The sequence below is a fragment of the Pteropus medius genome, unplaced genomic scaffold (genome assembly GCF_902729225.1).
Source record: "Pteropus medius unplaced genomic scaffold, Ma_sr-lr_union100, whole genome shotgun sequence".
In the NCBI taxonomy this organism is placed as follows: Eukaryota; Metazoa; Chordata; class Mammalia; order Chiroptera; family Pteropodidae; genus Pteropus; species Pteropus medius.
The window spans coordinates 7234850-7249463 of NW_024342647.1; the positions used below are offsets into that span (position 1 = coordinate 7234850).

General features: G+C 37.7%; 1 protein-coding gene across 2 annotated transcripts; it reads right to left on the bottom strand.

Moving 5' to 3' along the window:
- Positions 1–22: 22 nt before the first annotated feature.
- INIP (INTS3 and NABP interacting protein) lies at positions 23–14144 on the bottom strand. 2 transcript variants are annotated; one of them, XM_039866901.1, is made up of 5 exons: positions 13992–14144; positions 12949–13029; positions 6154–6256; positions 3671–3761; positions 23–2740 (listed from the first exon to the last, which is right to left on the bottom strand). In XM_039866901.1, the coding sequence occupies exons 2-5, from the start codon at positions 12971–12973 to the stop codon at positions 2645–2647; spliced, it is 315 nt and encodes a 104-aa protein (XP_039722835.1). In that variant the 5' UTR covers positions 12974–13029; positions 13992–14144; the 3' UTR covers positions 23–2644. The 2 variants fall into 2 exon arrangements, with proteins under 2 accessions (XP_039722835.1, XP_039722836.1); XM_039866902.1 differs by lacking the exon at positions 13992–14144 and adding an exon at positions 13386–13920.
- Between the last annotated feature and the right edge of the window lie 470 nt (positions 14145–14614).

Consider the following 14614-nt stretch of genomic DNA (forward strand, 5'->3'; position numbering starts at 1 on the left):
AAAATACCCTCTCCATCATGACTCAGGTCATATATATTTATTCATTCATTCCTTCAATAAGTAAGTACTGACCATCTACTATATGCCAAGTACTATTCTAAGCAGAGTACAGTAGTAAACAAAGGGGGAGGGAAGGAGGGAAACAAACATCCTTGTCTTCAGAGACTTCACACACTGGTGGAACATACAATAAACAAATTAAGTAAAACACACACACACGAACACACAGAAACAGATGATTCATGAAATAAAACCTATTACTACATGCTATGCCGCCCTGATGTTTTTGTATTGTTTTTTAAAAAAATGCTAGTCACACTTCATTAAGCCATTATGTTGGCTTCTCAATTCAGTAACGGCTTAGGACTTGCATTTTGAAAAATACTGGTTTAGACAATTTAGGAAGTAGGCAGTGTGTTCTGTTCCTATGTTACAGATGGGACGGAGTGACATGTAAAGAGAGTTTAAGCGAGTTAGCCAAATTCATCCACAAGCTGAGGGAAGCAATACTGAGCCTTCACCTCAGGGCTTGAGTGAGTCTTCTGTGTTTTCCATTATCCTCTGTAGTGCTCGCAAGTCTTTGGACTCACGTTCTAAAGAGTCTTTGATTATGAAATCTTGGCCTCTGCCTGGAGCGGCTCTTCCTCTCCTCTGCCAGGTAAAAATCACGTCAATACTTTTAGGCCTTTGTAGGCTGTTACATGCTCCGGGATGCCTTTCCTGTGCCACTCACTGCATTGGGCTCCCTTCATCATTACTGCTGTACCTGGCTCCCCTTCACTGTGATCTCCTTAAGAGCAGGTTATCACTCACCTTTCTCCCCAAAGCACAGTGTTTTACAGAGAAGGTATTAATAAATACATATGGAATTGAATTTGTAAGTAACTCAAAGGAGAGGGATGGGAGGAAGTTCTTACTAGCCAGAACAGCAGGATTTAGGCAACATCATCTATTTAAAAGGCTGAGAGACTAGAAAAGATACCACTGGAAAAAAGATCTCTTTAACCTGGGTTATAAAAGCCACATATATAGCAGAGGTTTTAATAGTATAAAAACTACAATCCACATTTTCTATCTCCCTAACATCAAGTAGATAGATTTAGAACCATAGATTTAGGTCGTGGAGTACAAAGAACAGAAACTTAGTCAAATTCATTCAAAAAAATGAGGGCCACTATCGGGAGGTCTGAGGAAGAGCTGGCTAGACCTGAGGCGGACAGGAGCCAGAGGCCCGGGGAGGTCCTTAGCAGCAGGAGGGCGGGCGTCTTGGCTATAATGGTGAGCAACTTACGCAGATGAAGAACACCACTTCAAATGCTCAAGAGAAAGCTCTAAATGGCACAGCAAAGTCTAGAATTGTCTACTCCTGACTGAATTAGTTTGGGTAAGATGGGTTGGTGCAAATATCTAGGGAGGGAGGAAAAAGATACTTTTTGAAAAAGGAGATGAATTTGATTAAATATGAACTCAAACTGGAATTTTAAGTTTAAATTTCATTCTACCATTAGAGAAGATGGGGACTCAAGGCCAAGATGAGGTCAGTTACAAGTGTTATATAAAATACTGTTATCTGTGATATAATATAAAATATAATTTTAATCCTATTAAAAGTAAAATGATGTAGATTTTAGTTAAACGACCTTTAAGTTTCAGGGGCCTACAAATCTATAAATTTATAAACATATATCATGAAAGTTGAATTCTCCAACCCATGGTTGTCAGACTTTATTCTGAATTAGAGATTCTAATTCTGTATGACTAGGGCAAGGTAGTGGGGACTGTGTATTTAAATAAGCACCCTGGATTCTGTTAAAAATGTATCATGTTGACACACTGCTTAACCTAACTCCTTCCTCCTTAGTCATTAAAAAGGGGCTTAACTTGCATAGTTTTAATTAAAACAGAAATGGACAATAAAATCACGCAGGCACACCATTTATGCTAGAACACTGAATAAGAACATGTACAAAATTTAAAACCACATTTCTTATAATTGTTTTTAATAGCATTTAGTCACATAATTTATAGTGGCATAGGTTTATAAACAATGTTTAAGACTGATTGGTTAACTTAGTCTTATCTTGGGCTTTCTTTTAAAATTGAGAATAGGGAAACTAGGATTTAAAGAATATTTCAGGATGATATTTTGACTATAAACTCAAAAGGTACACTGATATCAATTCTATAAACAGTAATATGAATGTAACTTATTTAAGCCTTTTGGTTCACATTTTTAAAAGCACCCTTGTTCTTTAAAGGTAAGTACTATAAATGGTTCTTAAAAGTCTATCGTGGATATGATGTACTCAGTCCAACTAGTTGGGGGCTGGGAAGTGAGTTTATGTGACCATCCAATTCAGAGCGTGATTTCGCGTTAAAATCAAACTGCATTACAAATAAGTTACAGTCACAGGTAGCATAATCAGTTCCTCAGATAATATAGCTTCCAAAGCTCTCATCATCCTGGTGACCTCCCCGTTTTTTGTTTTTTGTTTTTTGCTTTCACTTACACATACCTTTCTTATGAAGAAGCAAAATACATGAAAGTTCACCAAAATTCTGAAAGTCACAGCTTATATAGCACTAAATGATAGTAGCTTTGGCATTTGATATTACAAAGTCAATTTCATTAGAAATATTTTCTTCATTCTGGGTCAAGGCGTGGTAAAACAGGAAGAATAAGATTCCCAAATGCAGAGTCTTGAGTTATGAAGTATCCAGATGAATGTGCATGTGCATGCTGGGAAAGAGTTTAAAAAACAAACAGGCAATTAAGCTATTAAGAGTCACAATTCTTCAACCAAAGCATTAAATCAGTTATCCTTCCTGAGTGCTTGAGACCAAATTTATTTTAAAAATCAGTTCTTGTGCTGCTAATTTTGTTTAAATACACAGGAGATGGACAATGATATTTATATTATCAAGAATTTATATTAACAAGTTGCACCAGGAACTCATCTATCGACCCCACGCTCTCTGCTATGATTCTCTACAGTCAGCAAGTGAGTCAAAATCACAAATTATGTACTTTGTTTCTTGGAGTGGGGGAAAACTAGCAACAAAGGACCCAAAGTACCCTGCTTTTGATCAACAAAGCAGGAGCTTAAGAAGGGTAGTGGTTGGAAAGAGAGGTGGGGAAAAGCAACTGATTAGTGGTGATTAAGATAACAACATTTTGTAGAGAATGTTGGAATGTAAGTAACAGAAAACCACCAGTGATAGAAGGAAGTTAGTTTTTAAACATTTCCTGTACAATAGTCATGCTGGCCATTAAAAAAAGAATCCACACAACAATAACAAACCAGTAAGATTATCGAAGGATAGAATTTGAAAAAAAAATAAGTATGTACTATTAAACTAGCCAGTCCAGCTTTTAAGATCATTCTGTCCATCCAAATATCTTAAAACTCTTTTGTGCACAAGCAATCCCTTGCCAGGTACAGCACTGTATCAATCATGGCCACGTCAACACCATAAAAGAGACTTTCATTATTGCTGTATTGGTCCTTCAAATCCTTTGGGCACGACTGAACATCGGCAAACCACTGCAATTATGTGTGGAACATTTTTATTGATATTGCTCCACTGAAATACAAAATAGAAACTGTACCGGTTTCCAAGACCTAGGAAATGTCCAATGAGACAAGAATGTCAGTTACACTTTGCTCACCTGCAAAGCTGCCTTCTGTTGGGCTGCGATATGCTGCTGCTCAGCATGATCCCGGAAGTCCTTATTAAGAGAAGGTCTCGAAAGTGCAATGCTAAAATGAGAATCTTAGTTACCTGGCTGTTCAAGGTACAGACTTCCTTACTTTTGAATCACATTTTTCATTATCTATTCTTTATAGGAATTAAAATAAAAAAAGACCTTCCACAATAGGCCTTTTTTCCTTCTCCCACTGTCTACATTAATATATACAAAGAAAGCCTATGTTATTTACTGGGGCTTCACTTTACCTCCTTTTTATTGATGATTTATGGTCCCCTACTTTCAAATAGATTTGACGTACTCCAGTTTATCATAAGGTTACATTTATGATGAAAACCGAAGAGCTGAATATTTCAAGCAGAAGGTATAGCAGGTGAAGAGGCTTAGGATGAAAAAGAAGAAGAAATGTTTAAAGAAATTAGAGTTCAACAGGACTGGAGGTCAGGGCTGGGAAAGGGTGGAGTTGGCAAAAAAAAAAAAAAAAAAAAGGCAGGGGAGGAAGGCAGGTGCCAGGATATATAGAGCCTTGTGAAATAAATTAAGAAATGTGAACCTTATCCGAGAAGTAAAGGAGATTTGCAAAGAGAATCATAAGCAGAGGAATGACATGATGACAAGTACCAGAGGACAGTTCGGAAAGACCACCGTGATGGCAGACAGTGCTAGTCACCTCAACAACTGTTTCTCTCTCTTCGTCCTTGCTAATGGAACCCAAACTTAGTTAAGTTATTGGTGGTCCCATGCTTCAAGGTGGGCTAGGCTTTTCCCTCAGAGTGTGAACTTTGGTGTTAGACAGTGCCATTCCCCTTGTTGGTTTCCGGTGCAGGCAAGAGAAAGGAACACGATTCTGAACAGAGAGACTTAATGGGTAGTCTGCTGGAAGGCTTCTAAGAACCTTTTCCTCACTCTTACAAAAGGGGCATAGAATAGGAAACTTTCTGGTTTTTACCTCTACAGATGGCTCGGTGCAGAGCTGAGGCCTAGGCTATTGCAGACATATTTTGACCATCAGGAAGCTGCTGACTCAAGGAGAAAGGCAGAAGGGAAAGATGAGGAACCCGGATCGCTGCCGACACTGTTGTGCCGCTGCATTAAGCTGCTCTGGAACCACCTTATCTTCACATTCCTGGTTAACATGTCCTAACGTTCATGTCAACTGTGCTGGTCTTCTATTACTTCCAGATTAAAACATCCTAATTGACACAGCTGATAAATGTATTTGAGAAGACTTAAGACTACAGGAAATGCAGTGAGGAAGCAGTTATAGTAATTAAGGCAAGAAATGACAGTGGCCAGGACCAGGGCAGCATCAGTAGCAATGAAGAAAAATGGACAGATTTGAGACATATCACTAAGTGTAAACAGAGAATGGTAAATGCTTGGAGATGGAATTAGAGTTCGCAATTCTGACTTTGATAACTAGTAGATCTGTACCACTCATTGAGACAGGAAACTTAAGAACATTAAGTGCTTATTTAGAGACAGGGAAGAGAAGATAAATTCAGTTTGGGGCATACTAAATTTGAAATGCCTGCTGGACAGCGAAGTGGAGATATATCCAAGAGACAGTCTGGTGTTTGGGAGAGAGGACTAGGCTAGAGATGCAAATGTGTAAAAGTTGTCGGCACATAATTAATAGGTGAAAGTAGATGCGTGTCCAGTGAAAAGATGTAGACTGGGAAACTGGGTCTGGAACAGAACTCTGAGGAATATCAACATTCAAGAGATAGGCAGTGGAGAAATGTCTATAAAAATAATCAAGATAGGATAACAGTGAGTGAATGGAAACCAAGGAAAGAGAGTATTTAAAGGAGAAAGTGATCAGTGCTATCAAATAATGCTAAGATGTCTAACAAGAAAAGGACTTCGGTCTGCCAGATTTAGCCACAAGGAGGTTGCAAGTGACCTAGGCACAAACTTATTCAAGGTAGGGTAGGAGGATGCCTGGTAGTCAGGTTGTAGTGGGTTGAGGAGTAAAAATGTGAGAAAGTAGAGGTGAGTATAGACAACTCAATTTTAAGAGGTCTAGATGAAAAAGATGGAAAGTGAGGGTAGTGGCGAATGGGTTAACAGATCTGAGGGAAGAGATTTAAGATGGTAGAAACTGAATACTATACAATAAAGATCATTAAGCTACCTAAATTTACCTGTTTTGCAGAATGCTTAAAAAGTGGGACACTGGAAATAATTTCAGTAACAAACAGAAAACATACAAAACCCTTTTCTTTTTAAAAAGAGGTTGTAGGGGAAATTAAATATTCTGATTAGAATGAAAATATTTAAAACCTAATCAACTAGTCTAATTTTTCAAATCTAACTAAGAAACAAAACATAATATATAAATTCCAATGTTAAAATAACAAACCATCGTCAACCGATTTGAGTTATTTTGTCCAAGATATTTTTTCTATCATTGAGTATAAAAACCACATGGTCTTCAATACCTAGCTCCAGGGTGATTTGTTGAAGATTGGTTCTGCATTAGTAATTTTCTTTTCTCTTTGTCCAGTTCTGCCAGGATTGCAACTCTATTTTTGTTTTGAAAACCTAAAAAAAAGTGGGGGTGGGAGGTATTGAGAAGAGAAAGAGATAGAGAAATAAAAAACTTTTTAATGTTATTTTATAAACCTAGGCTATCCAGAAACCCAGACAGCAAAATTCTCTTCTTTAACATAATGAACTCACTAGTAAGTCATTTCCTTAGATGGTTAGTTTCCCTGCTGCCTATTTCTCAGCAATTTTAACAGCATAATACATGGATATATGCAAAGTATAATACTGACTGAAGACTTTTAAGACTCAGTTCTAAAGAATTTTAATCACTGAGGTATGGGTAATGGCATTTGATTTTTAACAAAATCTCTGTGGCCCCAAATGCTGCAGGGACCAAGCTCTATCCTGCTCAGTCAATCTCTGGGAGTGGAGATTTTCTTAGCTCTCAGTTTTAGGCCTCTTTGTGAAAGCCTCTTTCATGGAGGGAAAAAGCATTAGACGTACGCAGATCAAAACAATCTTTCTTTTTCTCAACTGCTTTCATTCAGAAATGACACACACTTTTTCAAGGAAAAATATAAAAGAATTATAACTAAGAAGTAATTCTGAGGAAGAAATGAAGCACAACTGATAGGGTGCAAATAGATATGTTCTTTATTAAATACTTAATACTGGGCTGGATTTTGAGCTCCAAACTTACAAAAGATCTAGAGCAGTAGTTGCAAAGTCTTGGCCTAGGAGCAGCATCCAGCTATGTTTTAAAAATTTGAATTAAATGTCAACACTCAGAGTACATACAAAATATTTACACTGAGGTCTGCAGTTTTTTCAGCTAACTCGTGCACCACCCTGATCCATCCCTTTGTCCAGTATATCGATGCTGTATATACAGTACAATGAGCTATTTTGAGAGAGACTACATTCACATAACTTTTATTACAGTACATTGTTATAACTGTTCTATTTCATTATTAGTTATTGTTGTTAATCTCTTACTATGCCTAACTTAAAAATTTAACTTTATCATGGGTATTATATATGTATAGGAAAAACATACTGTACATAATGTTCAGGACTATCTATGGTCTCAGGCATCCAGGGGGTCTTGGAACATATCGCCAAGGGGCAGGAGGGGACCACTGTAGTTTGCAAAGCACAGCTTTAGACCTTTACTTCAGTTGCTACGAAAGCAACTGATGAGCAATTTCCCTTCCATTTTATCAAGGCAATCTACCAAGGGGGCTTAAAACTTAGGTGCTACATAAATAAAGGCAATAAAAAAATATTTTCCACAAAAATAATTTCTTATAAAATTTAGAGACCTCTCTAATAAGGATGACCAGCACAAACCATACATATCAACTCATATTTCTACTATTAGGAATGTTATGTAAACATAATAACCACTAGAAGGGAACTTTTATATATTATTATTAAATTGCCTATATTTGACAATTTTCTACCTACAAAAACAACAATTTCATATGATCCGCCAACTTTTTTTTAGTCATATATATCTTTCTTGCCTTAGTCAAGAAGGAACAGCCTCCTTAAAAAAATTCATGCATGTTTAACAATCAGAGCACAGGTAGCTATAGTTAATTACCTTACTATAGAAATTAAGTGTGAAAATTAGTAACTGTGGGCTCTAAATTAATATATAATTTCTAAATTAATATAGTTTCTTTGACTGTCAATGTTCTTAGCCCACTAAGGAAGGCTATGTTATTCTCAGTCTATTTACCATCTCATGGTTGACTTTTTATCCAAAAAAATAAATCGGTATAAATGACCTGACAATGGATCAGGTGGGAAGTATAGAATGTGGATATTACTAATTTTATACAACAGAAATTTCCCTAAAAGTGATATAATACAAATTAAGGTAATTATGGAAGGATAAGTATATACTGGAACATGTTATTTAAAGGAACCCGAAAGTGAGTTCTTTGGAAAGTGAAGAATTCTTTCCGAGGGAAATTGGTACTCTCCTATTTGTATATACGAAGTTCCCTATGTTTAAGGCAAGTTACACCACTAGCTACATTTTCAACTATAGGATGAGACGTTTTTCCTTTTCTCATAAGAGGCTAATGCATTCCTAGAAGATTTATGTAGGTCTTTCTTTTTGGAGATTTAGAGATATTATAAATATAAAATAGAAATTTCTTGAAAAGCAAATTAAAAAATCTGAGAGTGTTCCAAATTATGTAATCAGCAAAATAAGTCAGCACACTGGAAAGTACTACAGTGTTGTTTACAGAAGTATCAAATTCCCTCTATATTAATTTGTTTACCAAAAAAAATTTAGGGTTACTGTATTAAAGTAATTGTATGTACATAGAAATTGTACACACATAGCCAGTAATAGGCAAAGCATTAAAAAGACTACACAAAGGTAATTTGATCAATAATGTTCATATACATCCAAGCACAATGGAGCTTTTCAATGTATATAAACTTAAATTACTTTTAAAGATCCAGAATCTGTTCAGTAATATTAAAAATTACAATCTCATGAAAATATTTGTTTCCAAAGCACATGGGAGTTAGGTGGCATGAGAATGAGGAAATAAGTGATATAAAATTATTCTATTTCCTCTTCATTTTACTAAGTTTGCCAAACTGTCAAAAGGGTGGGTGGGTGGAATCCTTCCTGGCAGAGGGAGCTTCATGAAGAAAGATGCATGTTAATGTAATAGACAATGTTAGTAGTCAGCGAAACCTTATAATGAAGAAACATAAGATATAAAAAAATGTAGTAATGTTAAAGTTAAAATATGCTCTTAAAAGAAACATGTTTCCCTGTTCTGTCACTACAATGGCAAGCAACAATGCCTTCCACCTTATCATCAACTCCATGTGAAACAAATTTTAGTCTTAGTATCTTCCATGAAAAGGAACCAGAGTTCTAGGAGAGTACTGGTTCCACATCCTAGGGCATGAAAATAGTCAAGATGGGCCTGGAATATCTTGTTGGCAGAAAGCAAGAAGATTTAAAAAAAAAAAAAAAAGTCCAGAACAATGCTCGAAGAACAAAGAAGCCAGTTTGAGATTAGCCAGGCTATCACAGATGAGAATAATAATTATAGCTAAATGGAACAAGTTGAACCTATGATAAGCCATGAATTCATAATAAGATACAAAAAGGAAAGTTAAAGTACACAAAAAGATAATTGTTAAAAAAAGGGGGGGTAAAAATAAGTTATTACGTTAATAATTAGGTTAGTGTTAACATTTTAGTGTCTTGTTTCTCTTAAGTCTAAGTCTGTTTGTAAAGTATAGCTGTGTACTTTTTTGTTTAGGTACAGGAGAAAGGGGCACAGGAAACTGTAGCTAAGCCAAAAGTTCCAGAAAAAGCAAGTTATAAATCACTGGGACAAACTCTTAATTCAGACATAGCAGACCTTAGTACAAGCCTGAAGGGCAAATCTGCGTTCCTTCTGGACCATAGACGGTTTAGGAAAGCCTTCTACTTGGGTCTGAGGTCAAGCAGGACTACCTGCCAGGAGCTATGCCACCCCATTCCTAACAGCACTCTGAAATCTCAGCTGAGAGCATCCAGAGCGACCCCAAATCAATAGTTCCCACTACCTGATCTGCACGGCTTATAGTTATTACTATAAGCATTTTGAGATAACTATAAAATAACCAAAGAAAAGAATTCATGTTCCTTACTCAGTATTTCATCAGGTTTCTCTGTGTATCTGAAGTCAGGTTAGATTAGACGAATTCAGCTACTACCACATGATCCCAGGACCTTGATATTACCAATAACGAAAGATTCTTTACATAGGAATGATACCCTGTACAAATTCCAGTTTAAAAATCTGCCTTTACACATTAAAATTCTCAAATTTGATTCTAATCAATCAAATAATAAATGTTCCACACTACAAGGGATGCTAAGAAGAATATGACACTTTAGTAACTGTCTGCCAAGAGCTTATGAAATTTAGCAGTCCAATTAATACTATGGTATGACAGACTGCTAGATCTGAAAGAGGGCTTAGTGAACACAATGGGATTCTGTCCCCTACATCAGCAATTAAGATTTTTCTTATAAAGTCATTGTTCTTTCAGTTATCATTGTAAGATAATTATGGCACTTGACAGTCAGTCTTCATCCTAAGTAGTTCCTATACAAATAAACAGTACAGAAATAATTTAATATAGAGAGTAAAATGCAACAGATCCAAATAAACAAGACTTTTTAAAAATTTCATTGAGTCTGAGAATCTATAGAACATGATATGGACTCCCTCTGCTGGTGGCTAGTGGCAGCAGCTCCATAACACCAATAAAATCTCTGACAAAAGAATAACAAACACCAAAGAGGCTTTGACTGTTTCATAGTGGATTTCACTATGGATCAATCAAAGGCAACACTAAAAATGGCTGCGTTTTATTGCAACTGCAAAAAAAAAAAAAAGTAACCAGCAAATTGTAAATCTCTATTATCTGTGCTATTAGAACAGAGGGATAATTAACATTTTATTTTCATTTGGATTGCATTGTGTGATTTTTAGCAGCATATTTTCTTTCCAAAATAGACCTCTCTTAGTTTTCATTTTTGCTCAATTTAAATTATTTTTAATCCGAGTCCTTATAACTCGGAGTAAAGAAGACCATAGAGGACTGTTAACCTGTGATTAATCCACAGAGCACACAAATCGCACATGGTTGAGAGAACAGAACAGTACTAGCTGGTTACAGCTGGTACAGCTGTTACCACAGCTAGCTTTTAATACTACACTTCTATAAAACTCACGTAACCTTTAGTTTGTCCGAAATGCAGCTAATATACTAAAATAGATTCAGCAGGCTTCCAACTTCCAGTACTGGCAGAGTAGTTTGGTTAGATTAACGCTGCTGCAAATATAATTATAAATTCTGGACAAAATATTAAACATTCATTATTTGAAGGTATTAGAGACTGACCAAAATCAGGCAGAAACTACAACTGGTGAGATTTGGGAATCTGTGACCTTTTGCCTGAAGCACTCTCCAATCCATAAACAGCTTGGAAAACCTCACCTAACTGGCTTGAGGTATCACAACACAGAATTCAGGGCTGGCAGAGTAGCCAAAAAATTGGGGGAGAGACCTAAGAGGGAAAGGCAGAGGGAGAAAAGCCCAAAACACATTTATAAAATCCACTCAAAGGTTTTGCATCCTGCTAAACTACACAGACTTGGGGAGACCCCACGGTGCCCAGCAATAAAGCAGCAGCTGGAAGCTGACAAGAATGGGCAGATTTCAGCTGCTGCCCAACACAGGGGAGATAAGAGTCTACAGTATGAGTTGAGCCAAGCCAGTTGCTAGAACAAAAATCACACTTCAGAGGAACACAACAGAATCTAGAGTCTCTCCAATGTATTAGTCAGAATATCCAGTATCCAATAACAAATCATTTAGTAAGAAAAAAAAAGGAAATGTGGCCCATACTAAAAAAAATAACATGTGGTCAACTGAAACCAGCTCCAAGATGATCTAGATGATGCAATTAGCAGTGACAAAGGACCTGTATCCAAACTCTAAAAAAAATACCTTGATAATTAAAAAAACCCGGTTTTTAAAAAATGAGCAAAAGACTCGAATTAACAAAGGAAGATTTACAATGGCCGATAAATACATTAAAAAGTGCTCAACATTTGTCACCAAGGAAATGCAAGTGAATACTAAAGAAAGATGTTATTTCACACCCTCTAAAATGTCTATAATAAAAAAGACCAACGGCCAGTGCTATATGTGGAGCAAGCAGAATTCTCACACATTTCTGGAGATAACGTAAATGGTACAAACACTTAGGAAAAGGTTTGGCAGTTTTTCGTAAAGTTAACTATACACTTGTAGCTGCTCCATTCCTAGATCTTTATCCAAATATCTATGAAAAGGCTTGCAAGCAAATATTCAAAGCAGCTTTATTCACAATGGCCAAAACTGAGCCAACAACCCCAAAGCCTCCAAACAGGAGAATGAATAACAAATTGTGGTAAATTCATACAATGGAATACTACTTCACAATAAAAAGGGATAAACTATAGATACATGGCACACAATGGATCAATCTCATAGACAGTAGTGAGTGAAAGAAGCTGGACACAAACATGTGCACACTTTATGATTCCACTTATATGTTTAAGATAAAACAAAACTGAGATTTTAAAAAATCAGAACAGAGTAATAAAAAAAAATATGGTAGGTCAAATAGTTTAGACTTGATATAGAAAGGAAATATAAGTTTGCTTCAAGTTTCGAAGCCGGAAACTACTTACAAAGTGGGATTTAATACTTTCTAGATATTAAATTTTACTTTTTAAAACCTATTTTTAAGTAAAAACTTCTTTAAGATGTGTCTAACTCAACTTGCTTTAGAGAGCTCTTAACACAGGTGAAATGTGAAAGTTTTCAGAGCAAATGAAGATAAAGGTATGGATACTGCCCAGTGATAACATAACTTCTTTAAAAGTGGTTCAGATTTCAAGCAAATGAGAACACAGATGTTAGCAGAGGACCTAAGGTTTACAATGTAAATAATCTAGCAGAATAAAATATAGGATTAATAGCTATTGAGGATGTTAAATATCTGATACAATGTTGGACTTGCTTCAAATATAGGGTTTTACTTTGCTATTCATCTTTTATTCTGGCTACAGTAACTGTCCTATGCCAAATTTTCTATTAAAATACATTTACTATATGGGGGGAAAAGTTTCTAGTAATAAAATTCTAGTATGCATTACCTTGTCCTGAAGAGTTTGCTGCCATCTTCGTATTTTGTTTCAACTATGTTCAGTGGCAGTTGGTCAGCACTTTACAATCACCTGTAAAAAACATGTGTATACACGCATATAAAATGTACCATATTTTAATAATTAAAAGTTGTCAGGAACAGCTAGCCTCCCTAAAATGAAAAGTCTGCAGTTTCTCCACCGCTCTAGAAACATACATCTGAAAAGCACACAGACTGAAATCACAAACTTAAACTCTACAAGCGCCTCAAGTATTTAGAGTATAAAGGTTAAATGTTTATTCTTGCAAATGTTGATACCAACATTTAGCATTACTGTCTTTAATATATCATTAGGTTGTGTTTATCAAATACTACCAAATGTATCAAGCAGTGGATAACATCAGTACGATCACAGTGTTGTCTCTCGATTCACTTAAAAAAACGTACCCGGCAACAACTGTGTACACTGCAAACTTAAAAGGAAAACGAGGAGAGATCCCAAATGAGCAGGATCCTACTTCTGCCCTCAAGGAACATAATACGGTGGGAAAATACAGTCTCATTCAAGCAATCATTCTAAAGAAACTTTAACAAACGCGCTCTTTAAGAGGCGTAAACACTGCTCTGAAAGCAGAGAGGAACTGTTTCTATTGGCGTGATTAGGGATGCCTTCAGGGGAGCCCGGGAAAGTACAAGGGCTAACAAATATATGTCGGTTTTCAACAAAATATGGTTTAGGTGTCTCTTGCGGCTGTGGTTTAGGTGTCTCCTGTGGCGAAGCTGGGTTAAGACGGGAGGAACAAGAGGGCCACATATTGTGAAAGGGAACGTCAATCAGGAATGTGACAGGGCTGGACCTGCCTATCAGAGGAGGCGGGCGTGGAGGGCAGGCTGGACCAGGGCTGCGGCCGAGACGGAAGACAGGAGTGAGAAACTTCGGGAGGCGAGCGAAGCGGGGAGACCACTGCCCAGTGGCAACAAAGACAACCGCAGCAGGTCAGCGCCGGAGCCACACACCTCCATCCCCCGGCGCCGCCGAACAGTCCTACTTACCGGGGACGCGAGAGCGCCCGGGACCACCCTGCCGTCGGATCGCCCTCTCCAAGGGGGCGCGACCACTTAAAGACCGGCAAACCCAGCCCAGCGTGCGGCTCTACAACCTTCCCGCCCCCACTGCGCTTCCGCCTCCTGATGACGTAAACCCGAGGGAGCGGAAGTCCCGCCTCCCACCAGGACCCAAAGGCTGCTGCCCACGGCTATTCGTACTTTAACTGCCGCCTCAGCGCATACCCCACTTCCTTTCCGAAGAGTGGCAGCCAAAGAGGCTCATGGGAGATGCAGGCCACACTTTGGGGGGACAGGGCTCCGGCGGAGCGGGGCGGGGCCTGGTGACGTATCTTACTGGCTCAGCAAGGCAGGGGCGTGGCGGCGAACAGCTGGGTCCCTAGCACCCGTGGTAGCGCTTTGGTGCCGGCAGCTCCCGGGAGAAAAGCCACCAGCCCCGCGGATCCTGCGAAGTTGTGAATGAATACACTTAGGCAGGGACTAAGGCCCAGCTAGCTGTTGCTGGGACTAGAAGGGCGAGTCTTCATAGGTTGGGCTAGCTTTCAAGCCATAACAACTATCTCGGATTGCGGCTTTATACACACAAATCCCAAGGATATTTTTTTTTCTTT

Excerpts from the sequence above, each read along its gene's own strand:
- INIP (XM_039866901.1), bottom strand. The coding sequence starts at position 12,973 with ATGGCAGCAAACTCTTCAGGACAAG. Across the intron at positions 6,257-12,948 it reads AGCAAACTCTTCAGGACAAG|GTTTTCAAAACAAAAATAGA; the intron begins GTAATGCATACT and ends ACTTTTTTTTAG. Across the intron at positions 2,741-3,670 it reads AACAGAAGGCAGCTTTGCAG|CATGCACATGCACATTCATC; the intron begins GTGAGCAAAGTG and ends ACTCTTTCCCAG.